This window comes from Lutjanus erythropterus, chromosome 3, assembly GCF_056507025.1.
Source record: "Lutjanus erythropterus isolate fLutEry1 chromosome 3, fLutEry1.hap2, whole genome shotgun sequence".
Lineage (NCBI taxonomy): Eukaryota > Metazoa > Chordata > Actinopteri > Lutjaniformes > Lutjanidae > Lutjanus > Lutjanus erythropterus.
Genome location: NC_139319.1, coordinates 8,400,164 through 8,415,731, shown reverse-complemented (window position 1 = coordinate 8,415,731; position 15,568 = coordinate 8,400,164). Strand labels below are relative to the sequence as shown.

At 40.4% G+C, this 15,568-nt stretch overlaps 1 protein-coding gene across 1 annotated transcript; it reads right to left on the bottom strand.

The window, feature by feature from the left end:
* Positions 1 to 1,515: 1,515 nt before the first annotated feature.
* On the bottom strand, positions 1,516 to 15,497 carry txndc11 (thioredoxin domain containing 11). The gene is made up of 13 exons (XM_084714885.1): positions 15,181 to 15,497; positions 13,048 to 13,144; positions 12,742 to 12,861; positions 12,264 to 12,361; positions 10,946 to 11,075; positions 10,738 to 10,831; positions 10,341 to 10,453; positions 9,780 to 9,983; positions 7,900 to 8,617; positions 4,961 to 5,148; positions 3,745 to 3,857; positions 3,393 to 3,473; positions 1,516 to 2,213 (listed from the first exon to the last, which is right to left on the bottom strand). The coding sequence occupies exons 1-13, from the start codon at positions 15,303 to 15,305 to the stop codon at positions 1,685 to 1,687; spliced, it is 2,610 nt and encodes an 869-aa protein (XP_084571011.1). The 5' UTR covers positions 15,306 to 15,497; the 3' UTR covers positions 1,516 to 1,684.
* Positions 15,498 to 15,568: the final 71 nt, after the last annotated feature.

Below are 15,568 nucleotides of genomic sequence, written 5' to 3'. Positions count from 1 at the left end.
AAATAAGCCAAACTCTCCCATTAAGCTACCATGAATAAGACCCAGCACTTCCTCCAGCGTCTTACCTTTAATAGTTAGGCTTGAGTTTTATTGATGGGAGCTTCAAATCGATCAGGCGAACAGCAAAGAGGGAATGACTAGAGTATGAAAAAAATATTTCTGTTAAAAAAGTGAGACAGAGAGCAGCAGAGTGGTGAGTACACTGTAACATGATTCTGTCGCTGTACTGATGGAATTAGTGCTGTGAATTTACCATGTGAGCTGATAAAGTCAAGTACAGGTGAGTTCAGCCACCTCAGTGTTTTTCTTTTAACCTGACCTTTATTTGTTTCTGCAAGCCACAAACCAGGCTATTATTAGAGACTTGACCATTGAATATATTAATTGTAATTCAGGGAAAGTTAAGAATTTGGCTGCAGGGTCTGGGTAGTACGATTAGAGACATTTCACATTATTTGAAGAGGGGTTGTATGAGGTACTTATCAATAACGAGTGCATCACCGACAGTAGATGGGAGGCAACACGCCCCCAGTTTGGAGAAGCAGCAGGGGTACTGGTGTAGGAAGCTAAGCAACGTACTGCTGTAGACAGATCCAGCAGCAAAACAAATTTTAGCCACTTGAAAAAAGGTCCAACTAAAAAAAAAGTATCAGTTTAAGTGTACGCTTTATTTTCACTGCCTTACTTTGTCGTCAGACATCTTTTTCAGACAGGAAACCGCTGTCATAAGACCAACATCGCTCTCTCCAAAGCCACTAAACTCAGGAGTTGCTGATCTGCCACTGCCTCGATTGGTTAGTTTCTTTGTGTTATTGTGTGACTCTGGTGAATTCAAACGAAGCCTTTAAAACATCAAAGTTACACAATAACACAAAGCGGCAAACCAGCAACTCCCATGTTCTGCAGGGTAAGAGAGAGCAACATGTAGCTCATGTAATGGCAGTTTTATATGTGAAAATGTTGTCTAACAGCAAGGTAAAGCGAAGTGAAAAAGTTCTAAATAAAGCATAAACTTTAACTGATATTGATTTTTTTAGCAGGCTGAAATAAATTTTGCTGTTGATCCTGTCTGCAGCAGACCATTACTAAGCTACTCCTGCTGCTTCTTCAAACTGGAGGCGTGCCGACCACCATCAACTGTAGGTAATACGCTGACTTTGGAGAAGTACCTCATACAATCCCACTTCAAACAATCCGAACTGTCCGTTTAACTCAGGTTACGTCTACGCCCTTCAACAGACATTACATTTTTGCAAGCGCAGCATCAGAACTGAGTAGTTTTAATTGGACAGTTGGCACTTAATTTTCATACTAACGTGTTCCTACGAGTGGATAATCCCACTACGATCACAGCACTTTAGATTATTCTGTCCGACAAACTCTGCCGTTTACCTCGCTACTCATCCGTGTTGTTCTCTTTGAGGTGTTTCCTTACTTCAGTCCTGACTTAGCAGCAGTCTCAGATTTTCCTCTGACATAACTGTCATTTCATCCTCATTTTGTTTAATGACAGAAGTTATTAGGTTGTTGCCCGGTGGGTTTGACATGACCTCATTTCAGCTTCATTTAGCTTGAAAATCTCAGGTCTAACCACATTTTTTTTTCTCCTCCATGTCAGTCCTCCTTCATTTCCTGGCCCTCTTTCCTCCCTGCTCTGCTCTCATGATTCCCTGCAGACTTGTTGTCAGGAGGCCATATGGCTTCTTTTCTGTTCTGCCTCTTTTCTCTCCACCTCCGCCTGCTCTTTCGCCTCCGTCCTGTCCTTCAGCGCCCTCAGCAGGACCCTGAGCAGCGTGTTCTCGTTCAGCAGATTCTCTGAGGTGTCTGCCAGCTCCTGCAGCCGCCTCACCGCCTCCCCGAGCTGCCGGCTTTTCTCCCGATGCTGCTCCTCTAAGCTCTGCCTCTCTTGCTGCAGCTCAGCGTTCTGCGCCTCTAAGGTGCGAGTGTCAAATGTTAGTCGCCGGTTGTCACGCCACAGCTGCGCGAGCTGCTGGGAGAGACGTTCGCGGGCGTTGCGCAGCACTTGCACCTCATGCTGGAGTGCCAGAAACTCTGCACGGAAGACGGCGCTGGCTCCTGCACCCTCTGCCTCACTAGAAGCTGCCACCGGTTTGTCTGCGTATTGTACAGAGCCGGAGTGCTGCAGGATGAAGTGGAGCAGGTTGGGTAACGTGATGGGCAGGTCGTCAGGAAACTTCACACTAAAATGTTTTCTTAAAGGGAAGCAGAAACAGCAAATCAGTTTCCCTTTGGAGACAATAAAGTTTATCACTTAATTACAGGTGTCATGATTCTCTAAATCTACAATTGGATTTGACTTTCCATTTTAAGGTAACAATTCAGTTCTATTTTTTCTTAGACTACAAGCCTTGATTTGTAAAGATCAGCAGATCATTAAGGATGCACAAAGTGAATTTCAGCTGATGTGATAATTACCTGCTTCTCATGGCTGATTCCAATAAGATATCCAATAATTTCACATTTTTGTATTTTAAAAAGAAGTTAATATAACCTGTAGTTTATGAACAATTGATGGTAAGAAAGTCCGACCTGCAGTGAGCAAAGACGAATGATTTAATATTTCACAGCTCTGATCGAACCTGATCTAACTGATATCACTATTATAACAAAAACAAACAACTGTTCTGACTCTTCAAGTGTTCATTTATTTTTTCATGTAAAATTCATCAAGAAAACTTCACAAATATACTTTGGCTTTTACAGAGCATTTGCCTAATAATTCAAATGAAATGCTTTGACATAATCTGTCAAATCAGATGTTATTATAGCAGAAATTTATTGGCAAAAATGTTAAATAAAATAAATGTCCCATTACAGGCCAATAATTTTCCAGTTCCAATATTTATCGCGCATCCCTACAGATCACTCGTTTTATGCCCTGAAAAAGAAAAGAATCTATTCTGCCTTTGACTTTGATTACAAAGCTTGAAAGCTAATTTTGACTGATTTTTGATTTAATTTGTGACACACCTACACATAAATCAGTTTACAGCATTGAGGTTTTAATGTTTTTAATGTTTCCAACTACAGCTGCAACTAACAATTCACTTATTATCAGTTAATTGTCATTTTGTCCTCAATTAGCTGATTAATTATTGGTCTATAAAATTTCCTTAAGTCCACAGTCTTCAAATTCTCTCTTTTGTCTGACCAACAGCCAAACTTGAAGAAAATACGTTTACTTTCACTTAAGACAAAGATTCAGTAAAAGCTTGCCTGTGAAAAGCTTAAAAGGATGAAAAAAAAATCACTGATTATCAAACTAGCTTCCAAGTTCAACTCTTAAAAAAGTCCTCTGGTCACTGTCAGCCACATGTCCTGGGATTACTGGGAAATGCAAATATCCGTGTGTTTGTGTGTCTCTCTCTTACCTGTATTTGGGGAAGAGAAGAATAGAAGGAACATGATCCACCATGAACTCCCATGGAAGGTCATTGCGTGCAACATTCACCCTGCACAAATAAAACGTGGTTATATTATTTCTATTTTTTCTTTAAAAGATTCTGCCAGACAATTAATGTTGAACTGTCAATGAAAGAGCATTTTGCATTGAACTTAAAATTATAATTCAACAAGAAATCCACATTTAACGCACAGTACTGCCGCAATACTTGCATCAGCAGCAGGGCTGAACAATTAATCGAAATATATCCAGATCACAGTATGGCCTACTGCAATTTTCAAATCGCAGGACGCACAATATGTGTTAAACTCATACAGTACCTGGCGACAGTGATGGTGCTGTTTCCCTGTAATAACTTGGCCAGCTGGATGATGATGTGGTTGAGAACGGAGCAAAATCCACACCACTGAGTGTAGTAGAACAGCAGCACATCCTACAGGAAAAAAGAAAATAAGAAAAATGGTGACCTGTTAATTTGGAACTATGATTGTGTTTGCTTATGCTTTTCACCAATAAACACTATTTTTTTAAATGTACAGTTTTTTCACCGTTCAGTACAGTTCATCTTCAGACTGAACTGTGAGCAAACTGAGGTCCTTGCTCTTTGCACTACAGAGTGTCTGGTTTGGTCAGTAACCTGGATGTGCTGCCATTTTGGGGGCACTGGAATTTAAACAACAGCGTGGATTGTATGCTGAATATTCCATGCAAGCCGACTTTATGATTTTGAAAGTTCAGGAAAATATGTGGAAGCTGCTAAAACTCCCAGAGAAGGAGCAGCAGGAAGGGGTGCAATATTTTGAGAAACTGAGGTGAACAGGTGGTCCGTATGAGCCTGCTCCTTAGTCTTGGAATGACGAGCAGGTAATTTTGCCTTTGATTTGCAAACCCAACAGAATGAGCTGCCTGATCTTTTCATTAAGCCCACACACAGCTGAAGACCTTAAATGTTGCAGAGGTTTCATGGTGTGTGGACGGTAAGAGAGGCACAGAATCAGACCATCAATGATGTGACTTTAACTAAATATTTAAGACAAAGGATTATGAGTCGTGAAACTTTTTGGATCAAAATGCTGATCTGTCAAAAACATAAAAACTTAAACAGTTGCTCATCAACCAATTTATTAGCAAAACTATTCTTTCAAGCATATATTTGGGTGACAAAATTGACCATTTCAAGCGACAACTGCTCGAAATGGTAGATGCAAAAAATCTACAGAACGAGCATCAACTGTAAAACATGTTTATTTACTGCAAGATAATGGACACAGGGAAGTGAACTAACTAATTTATTTATTTAGTTGTATTTTAGCTTCAATACATATTGTGAATTATCTGTATGATTTTAAAATCTGTACATTTTTAATTTTATATGATGTTTCTTCCATTCTAGTGGTACTGAAGTATGATATATCAGTAGCAGGGCTATTTTCTCTCAGAGCGTTGTGTAATCTACGTCCATTCATCATCAGCTGCTTTGAGACGGTGCCTAAAATGCTGATAGGTGAAAAGACTTAAAGCAGAGTCTTTTGTCACCTTTTGGAGGTCCATGACGGAGGGCAGGAAGGAGGACGTGGTCAGTTCTGTGATGAGGGGACGCGGTGATGAGTGCTGGTGTTTGTCTGGATGCCTCGTGTCCTCCTCCCCTCTTCTCCTGTCTTCTTCTCCCACCAAGTGTCTCTGCAGGAGGCTGTGTGGATTACTGAAGTTCCTGATGAAGGCCTCTTTAATAAGATAAACACAGGAGATTACTATTAGGATCATACTGAAATATGACACAACTTTTAACCAAATGATGTGCTACAATCAGGTCCTCTAGCGACTGTCAAGGTGCACAGAGAAGACCAATAATCATAAAAAAGATGTCTTCTTGAGGGATCTTCTGGCAACTATTGTCTGTAGTATTACAGTCGTGTGAATAATTGTGAGCCACATGAGAATGGAGGAGGCTGAAGATTAAAAACTAAGGCAAAAACTTTTCATAAATCATGACTGCTTTTCTTTCTCTCTGTGCATCACTTTTTGTGCCCATTTTTAAAAAGTTTTGCAGGTGTTCATCAATAAGCAACCTCTGCCAGTAACATAACTTGTAGAAATATCAGGGCATTGATATGACAGCAAATAAATAAAACCATATAATAATTAATATTTTGTTAACTGATTTTTGCTTAATAAAGTCATATCTTAATCTCATACAGCCATATCACCATGACTAAGACTGTAAAAATGACAGAAAAGACACAGAAAGCACCAGTGTGCGTTGCGAGACAACAGACTTTACACAGTAAACATATAAAATAAGAGCCCCATGAATACAGTCAACATGGGCCATATAATTAGGCAGTGTAATTTTAATTCTCTTTGTAATAAATGAGAAAACACCCTGAACAGAAGGTCAGGATTCACAGGTCTTGTCTTTTTTAAGGCATCAATCAATAAGCAAGCGAATGCTGCAGCCTGGTGCCTGCAGATCACAGTGGAAGAAGAAGCTTTCTGTTCATTTACAAACATCAGAGTCAAAAATAACATAAGTTTATTTTATTTACTCTGAAAATGTAATCACATATAACTGAGAAGGCTACAACAGCCTTTGTCCAGTCAGTCATTCATTCAAAATGTCTCTGCGGTGACTGTTCGCTGAAACCACGTGCAAATGTTTGGCATGCAAAAGACTGTGACGCTAAACTGCAGGTAGCCTGCATAAAATGCAAAACTGTTCTTTTGTCTTTCTTTGGTGGTGTATTGGATTTGCATCAACTCTGTACACAGAATTTGTGAATCTCTATAGATGTAGTAACTACACATTCAGTTTCTACAAAAAATGACACATATTTGTGATCAGGCTCTAAGCACGTCTACCAAAGTCTGCCCAAATCCATCAACAGGAGGCAACACAAAACTCAAAAACATTTCTAAACTATAACTGCACCCAAACTAGTGGAAAAGACCTTCTACTACGCATCTAACATCGAAACTGTGATAGCCTTTTACAAAATAACCAGGTTTCAACAGATGAGTATAAACTCTTCATCAGAAAAACATGGGCTTTAAATACATTAATCATCACTTTTGTACTAAATTTGTAATTTCTGTAATCTGTAATTTTGTACCTTTGTACGAAATAATGACCTCAGAAACTGAAACTGAAATTTCATTGACTCACGAGGAGTGTTGGGGTCAGTGTGCTTCAAACAAAATGCTTGCTGGATCATTACACAACATCTGAAGCCCCCTACCTCCCCTAACAGGAGCATCTGTGTAGTGGAGGGTAAACCCAGGTCCACTCAGTTTATCCTCCTCTTTGAAATGAGGCTGAGAGTTTATTCGTCTACCTTCACATCAACTGTATTAAAGTCGGTAAACCTCTGTATTTACCACTACACCCCTGAACAGCAGGGACAGAGTTCACGACTTTCTAAAGTTGACAATCCACAAACTTCACCCAGTTATTGGCCAGGTGTGTGAAACTGAGAAATCAGATTTGAACTTTTCTCTTAAGATCTTGTTTTTAATTTTTCACAAAACTATTTCCACCATTTTTCATGAGTAAAGCTGAGAGCAACACTATGAATACAACAAAACAACAAAACACAGTGTGTGCTGTTAACTAAAGCCTGACTGATACCGGCCTATCACAGAGTTATTGATATGTCTCAATATGCAACTTTTTTTTCTTTTTCTTTTTTTGACACAGAACTTAATCTATAAAAATACACATTGGTAATTAAGATCCATTAATTCAATTAATTTTTTTAAAATATAATTCACCGTCAAGTTCGCTGTTTCATTGCACTGATCGTCATCATTTTGGACAATAAAGTTTATTCTTGAACTGTAACATATCCTGCCAACATTACGTATCTTTGCCACAAATGTTTGATCGCCACACTTGAAGGATTAAATGCTGATACTTTTTTACTCTCCAATATGTGTCTTGGCCCCAATATCCAGTATCAGTCGGGCTCTACTGTGAACCTTAACTTAAAAGGGACAGTTCACCCAAAAATCAAAAATACATAATTTTTCTTTGGCATGTGGAGCTATTCATCCATCTAGATTTTTTTGGTGTGAGTTGCAGAGTTATGGAAATATTTGCCGTAGAGATGTCTGCCTTCCCTCCAGTATAACAGGACTAAATGGCACTCAGTTCGTGTTGCTCAAATCACCAAAGAAATATTTTGAAAACTTCATGTAGACTCTAAAATAAAAAGATTTGTGGGTCATCTTGAGTAACCGAGTCATGATTTTAGACTTTTTTTTTCAAGTCTATTTTTTGCCATTTAGTTCTGTTATATTGGAAGGAAGGCAGACATCTTCATGGCTGATATATCCAAAACTCTGCAACTCACACCAAAAGGATGAATAGCACTTCAGGCTAGAGTAGAAATATATATATTTTGGGGTGAACTGTTCCTATATGAGCTACAAACTAAATAATACCATGTGATATGAATAAAATACCGTCCTGTACTTACCCAGAGACTCCGTCAGTGTGGCTTCTGGGCTGCGGTGGAGAACATAATGAACCTCATCCTTCAGGTTCACGATAGCTGCAAACGACCCGTCACCGCTGCCATCGCCTTGTGCGCCGGCCTCCTGGTGAAGAGAAGCACTTCTGTTGCCTGTTGCTCCCAGCCTCATCGCCAGAGGCCAGTTCAGAGCAACGTCCAGCACATAAAACCTGAGCGTCCTGTTGGTCTGACATCGGAGCCCTGTTATGCCGTCTCCTCCCTGCTGAGGGCCGGGGGATGGAGGGGTGGACGAGGGGTGAGGCGTAAGGGGAACTGTTTGCACGACTGGCTCCTCTTTGGCTTGTGATTCATTAAGTTGAGGTTCTACTTTTCTACAGCAGGCACTGTATCGACTAAACGGGCTGTAGCTGCTCAGAAAGTTGCTACAGCCCTCTGAGGTTGCGGGGTTTATGGACACGGGGGCAGATTCTTGGTGTAGGCAGCAGTGTCTGAGAAAAGACTGCAACACGTCTCCTCCCCGAGCCATGGAGGGGAACGAGCAGCGAACACGGGAGCTGGTCAGGCTGGATCGTGACGAGCTGAGGCACACCTCACACACGCTGGTACTGGACTCTGGGAGAAGAACTGACTGGCAGCACAGCGAGTGGGAGGTGAAACTTTTGTCCAAGCCGGAGTGGTTATTATTGTCACAGGAATGATAACGCACAGCAATGTCTGCAACCTGAAAGAAAAAAGAAAACGGAATAATAATAATGTAATCAATGACATTTTTAAACTAATTCTGAAATGAAGTGTTAGCCAGTAGGAAGGCTACGGTAAGGGTGATGTGATCATGCTTTCTTGAGGATCCTTCCTGCCACATTTTGAAACCAACTACTGGCTTTAAGCACGTAAACTCCAACAATTGATGGAGTTACAGCAGTGTAAATCAGGAGAGCATAGAAAAAAAATATTTTGGATATTTTTATATATGGAGTAACCAGGACTGTACTTCTTGTATCTTGACTTGAGCATCAAAAATAACTTTACAGTCTGAGATTTCTAGCTACAAGTTTAACATTTATTGACAGACTGCCAGGGTTAATACAGCTGAGCTGAATGAAGTTCAGCAGACTGAATAACACGATCTCTGATGTGCAGGGGCGTCCCAAATATCATTTTTGGAGTTTCAAAGCTTCAGTGAGAATTACCCGTGAATCTTCAAAGCTTTGTCGGCAGCAGCAGGGAGGGGAGGGGAGCATCAGCCACAGTGCGTAAGGAGACTCGAGCTTGAACATTAATGTATGTGGAGCAGAAATGCTCCCTCGCACCCTTATCTCAGTTGGTAGAGTGTGCGCCCCATGTACTGAGGCTGCCCTTTACTGTCCTCTCTACAGCTGTCCCAACCATTGACATTTTACAGATGAATACAACAAATCGATTAATCGAGAAAATAATCGAGAGATGAACCGCTGATGTAAATTATCCTCAGTTGCAGCCCTGTTCTATTTTTTTTCTTGACTCCCATGTCTAGAGGTAACTGGTCTGCTTCCAGCTGGCTTCTTAAGGTTCAGAGAGCATGCACATTGAAATCATCAAAACAAAATAAAGTCACTTCCTCTCGATGAAAAACATTGTCTCCTCTTGTGTCCGACTGCCAAGAAGACGCAGTCTACGCAAACAACAAGAGACAGTCTGGTAGTGATGGAGAGAGAAAACAAATTCAATGGCTGAGGTAGGATTGGAACCAGAGTAGAGCACTATCAAAGCTGCCTTTGCATCTCAGAACAATTAAGCAAAACGCTAAGGTCGATTGTATCAAATGCAGCATTGATGTACAGGAAGTACTGGAAGTAAGTGAGAGCAAATCTTTGTTCACCCTCCGTGATTTATTTCCTGCTCACCTGCTGTAGTATGGGATTGGGATTGGACCCGAGTGGATTGTGCGGCAGAAACAGCAGCAGAGCGGGGCCTTTAGTCAGCTCGTGTTCCAGTAGGCGGGACTTTGTTCCTGGCGGCTGCAGCCAGTGGAGGACGGTCTCGTGGTGTTCGAACACCCAGCTACAGATGGCCTCTGATGTGAAGTTACGCTCCCTTCGTGGAAAAATCTGACAGAAGAAAACGTTCAGAACGATGCCACTGAATTCCCTTAAAAACTCCCCTCCAGTGAAAATCATGTTTTTAACCTTGTTAACATGTGTTACAAGATATACCAGGATCGAAATAAGAGGGCGAGGGCTATCTGCATATTCATGAATCCTTAAATACAAAACGAAGGCAAGGTGCAGAGCTACAAGTAAACTGTTTTAACAAGGTATTTGAACTTATTTTGCAAACAAATGCATATCAGACATAATTCTATAAAACATGCTTTAAAAATACTAAAACGATATTCAGCATTCATTTCCATTTTCTAAACCTGGTGTTTTATGTACTGTCACTCATGACCTGGTGACATAACTTACCAAAGAGGAGTTTAATCTTCTGTAGAGGTAAACTGTTTCGTCTTCTTCTAGTGAAATAGCCTCTGCCACCTGTTTGTTGGTCACAACCCCGAAACGTACAACACCACGGAAATCTGCACCAGAAAAACAGAGAGACTGAAGACTGAAAAGTTTCCGTCCTTTCTGTCCTCACTTACAGGAGATTTGATAAAGATAGAGTGCACATTCGTCACAGACAATACACATGCTTTACCCATAATTGTACGTTTATTATCTGTAGTTTACGCTCTGCTGTCTTCACTGTTAAAATGACCAATTTCCAAACAACACGGCCGTTTCTAATCAAATCTTATAGACTAGATATGATTAAAGCCTTTTACAAATAGAATGGCCTCGGTGTCATACGATCTCTTCTTACCCCTTTTTAAGGCCTGCAGGGCAGAGGACAGATATGTGATGTACCCTGGAGGCTGAGGAGAGGAGTTAAACTGGAAGAAACCCACCACTCGAGGCTAGAAGTACACAAGAAACAGCCGATTACAATATATCCTAGAAATATTAACATATAGCCTTATTCAAAGAAGACACACATTATGTAATACAACTCAACATCAGTAAAACTTTACCTCGTGGTAGGAGAGGAACTCTTTAAGTGTGGCTTTGGATGGGAGGTAAGTGAGCGGTGTGATGACTCTGAGGATAAAACTTTCCACATACGGAGCCACAAACGGACCCTTGTACTCAATAGGCCCAAACCTGCAGCACGGACGCACACAGAAGAACAATGTAATGAACCAGTGTGGTGATCTCCTGCAAACAGCTTAATGAACAAGTTGCACACATTCTGCAGGAAAATATCTGCAGGAAAATTACAGGTGGACTTAATAACAGTAACGACGACTTAGTTCAATTAAGTGTCCTGGTAAATATGGCAGTGAATCAGCAGGCACAACAGCAGGACCTCCTGTAAGTGGAATGCAGCAATAATTAATGTGTGTGAGTTTCACGCTATGTAAAAATGTCTGCTGTGCAACTGGTCCACTGTATCAGTTAAGATGCTACAAAGTCATAAAAAAAAGGAACACTCGGGAAATAATTAATAGTTAATATTTCACACAGGAAATTCAATAAATGGAATGAGAGTTGCCATCAGTAAACTGATCACGAGACGAGATGGATCAGGATTTGAATGGCTCGACTAAACAATTTCCTGTGGTAAACCGTGGACACATCGACTGTAATATCACAAACCACATCACCCGAAAAGTCAACTGGCATGCACTTGTAGCACGTCTTATAAACTTGTGGAAATGAGAAGAGCAAAACTATAAAATATGGATAAATTTGAAGTGGACAAAAACAAAACTGTGTGGGGAAACAATCACAAATGCAACAAACTGCAAATGTTCAAGCTAAGGTTATTTTATCAGCTGACATGTGCTGGTGTGTTTTCACTAAACTGTAATTAAAATATAAGTTAAAAGAAAGCACCTCTGTCCTGTACTAATTAGAAAAGGGAGTCATCCAGAGTCATAAATTAAAAAATTGATTTTCACGCTAAAGAAAATGAGTGTTTCACTGTACTCCAACTGAATCACATACGCAACAAAAAGAAGAACACTGATTTGATAAAATGTTATATACATATGACGGGAGCAGAAATACATCCTGAATCCTAGAGAAACAATTAAATGCATTACACTTTAACTAAACCTTTATTTTATCCTAAAACGTTATATTTAGTCAACTAAAACTAAGACAAATCACATGACAAAAATCAGACTAAAAGTAAGTAGCATTTAAATCAAAAAACTAAAATTGAATTTAAAAAAAAATTGCTGTCAAAATTCTGCAAAATGCGTGTTTTCATACATCCATTATTCAACATCAACCCTTTCAGTTAAAAACAAATAACTTTGAAAAAATGAGCGTTCTCTGTCTCACCTTCTATAAAACAAGTGGATGGTCGGGTACTGATAGAAGCGGTTTTGCTTCCTGCATTTCCCCTGACTCCACCAGCAGTTAATGGCCACAAACTGCACCTGGTTTTTTTTTTGCATGTGCAAAAGAGAGAAAGAACCAAGACTTGAATAAAGAAAAAAAAAGACCACTGACAGGGAAACAGTCTGTTCTCATTCTCAGTCATGCATTTCATTCTGTCTAATTTACATTACAAGTGGACCAAAACAGAGCCTGACGAATCATTTCTCAACAGTCAGACACATTACGGTTATTCATTTTACAAGCTACATTCACTCTTCTAAGTGTTTATCGTGGCATAGTATGTTGACGAGCACGTTACCATAACAACAAGCCCTAGTTTTCAGCTACCTTGTCAGTGGTGATCTGATATGGTGTCAGTTAAGCTGTTTGTCATTGAAACAATGCTGCAGAGCGCTCGTTGTCTTCAGGTGTTCTGTACCTGTTTGGCCAGCTTCTTAGCGACCTGCTGCACTTCCTGCCGGGCAGCCATCGAGTGAGCGCACCACGGTGCATAGAAGAAGATGAGAGACACCTCCGCCACACTCCTGAGACGCTCCACCTGGAGACAAAATGTTATTGACATGTTATTGACCACTGTATTAGATTGTAGTTCTGTATGATCTTGAATTTATTACTACCAGGGACTTGTAGTTTACATGCATAATAAAATAATGAGGGAAACTGCAGTAACCCCTGACTCATGACTAAGTGTTTCGCATCAGGTGTCTGTGTCTTTGAATCTCACCTGGTCTAGCTGACCCAAGTAGAGGTCCACTACCGGGGCCTCGGTAGAGAAGAACCGCACCGGAGGCCGAGCTGCTGCCACCACATTCTTAGCTCGGCTACAGAAAGAAAAGATTTCAATGTCAGTCATATCGTCAACAAAACTGCATAAAGCTCGGCACCGTCCTCTCTGAGGTTGTCACAGGTGGAACAAAGCTGCCACAGTCAAGAGGCAGGGTGTGTTTGGGATAATTTGTCTTTGATTTGCTTCACATTTGAGTTTTCTAAGAATCTCCACAGCAGGGGTCACTGGAAGACAAGTCTGTGTCGCTTAGTGCTTAAATGATTTGTCAATTCATCAGAGAACATAAAGTCTCTCCTGTAGTGGAATTAACATCTTATTATGCTCCCATTTCCTGTGACGGCCCGCTGGCAGCTGCAGAGATAAAATCTGATGCTTTTTAAAAAGCGCACATTCACTGAACAAAATAAGAAATTAATTCTGACAGTTTGTTTTTGCTTGCGCCTGTTTCTCTTTGTTCTTAACAAATTCGTCAGAATGATCGGGGTGACGGCTCTAAAGATGATCAGTTAAATTTGCTGTGTTGAAGGAATGCGATTTGGCTCCTCCTCGTATGACTGACACGGAGAAATCACTGCATATAACAAGCTTGCGGTCTGTTTTGGACACTTCAGACAACATTCACACCACAGACATAATGGCGTTGCATGTGCGTAATTAAAGCATCATTTTATTGGCCTGTCATTATCAGCAGAAATGTTCATTTTGAGACAATACTGATCGGATCATGCCGAGCTGATATATCATGCATCCCAGTTTACAGCCGCAACTATCAACTAGTCTGCCAGTACTTTTTGTTTTCTCATTTGGTCTATAAAGTGCTTATTACAATTTCCCAAAGCCCAAGGCAATGTCTGCAAATTTCCTGTTTTGCATTGTATAGTCATGATTGACATGGAATAACAGCCAATTCTCTGTTTAAAGAAGCTGGAATTAAACAATGTTTGTTTGTACAGCTTGATTAGGACAGTGGGAAAAAAAATCACATTGGAATTATTTTGACAGATACTACAAAAATGACATGATTCGTGATTAGTGGGGATGATTATTCTTGCATCACAATTTTCATTTTCAGTGACAAAATATATTAAAATCATGACGATGTGTCATTTGTTGGGGTCTCTACCAAACAAACATGTTTTCTTGTAGGCCAGGACATCTCTGCAGCAGTACAGTACTAAAATGCCGTTTGTCACACATTTTCCTTCACCAAAAAATTGCAGCCTCTTTGGATTTAGATATTGCACTTGGCCATATCTTTTATCTTTTACATCTTTTATCTTTCATTTCTTCTGTATCTTCTTGACATCATTGTAAATTAGATTAAATCAAGACAAACAACAAAAAATAATAATAATATTGTAATTTCTATATTTTGGATTAATTGTGCAGCCCTATCCTTGATTAATAAAGTCAAATGACTGATCAGAATGATTGATTATATTTTTTTGTTGATTTACACCTCAGTTCATTGAGTTATTATTTCAGCTCTACAGATTTTGCTGATTATACTTTTGTTCGTAAGTAATATTTTGATTGAAGGGGTTTTACTTGTAGTACAATAATATTACTACTTTTACTCTTTCACTTGACTCTTCCTTCACTACTGACGGATAAGAAGCAGGATGTGTCTGAGATCACTTGTCTCCAATTTACTTCAAGTTTCAGTGTGTGTGATCTGCACAGCTGGATTCACTGGAGGATAACTGTGTGCTGTTCACTACAGAGCAGTGGTTGTTACACTGTTGTCTTAGGACTCATTTAGACGCAAAAACCTTAATGAAACCCTGACAATGAAGGAATGATACACAGAAACACTCTTGGATAGTAGATCACTGTCTGTACAAACGGTTTAACGCACTGGTTAATCCTCTTGTCCTCAGTACACGTCAGTTTCAGATCATAACGAAGACAGTAACTGCTTACAAGTAAGTAGATTATTATGAGAAGCAGCTAATTTGTGGTATATTAATGCTAGAACATTTATCTCTCAGTAAAGTAATAATGTGTTCAGCTGTCAGAGTGACATTAACGGAATATAAACAGGAGCTGTTATCGCTGCTTGACTGTTACCTGCATGTGAATTTGACGGCCAGGACGAGCAGGACGCCGAGCACGATAGCCCCGCAGCACAGAGCCGGTCTCCGGGCCATCAGAAACAGCACCTGCCGGAGAGACTGCCGCACCCGGCGCAGCATTACAGGCTGTCGTCGGCTCTCCGTCCCATTTATACGCCCCGGCTGCTGCTCAACGCGTCCATTTGCCTAACGGGGGCGGGGAAGAGGACTGCTTCGACTGGGGACACACAGCTAACCTGGATTGGACATCGGTGCTGTTAGTGTGTAAGGTATTCAAACGCGGTCAGACCAACCTTTCTTCCCCACGTAGACTTTTCACTTCCGCAACAATGACGTAAGGGACAGACCGTAAAGTGCTGTCGGCGGTTTAAAAACGCGTAGTG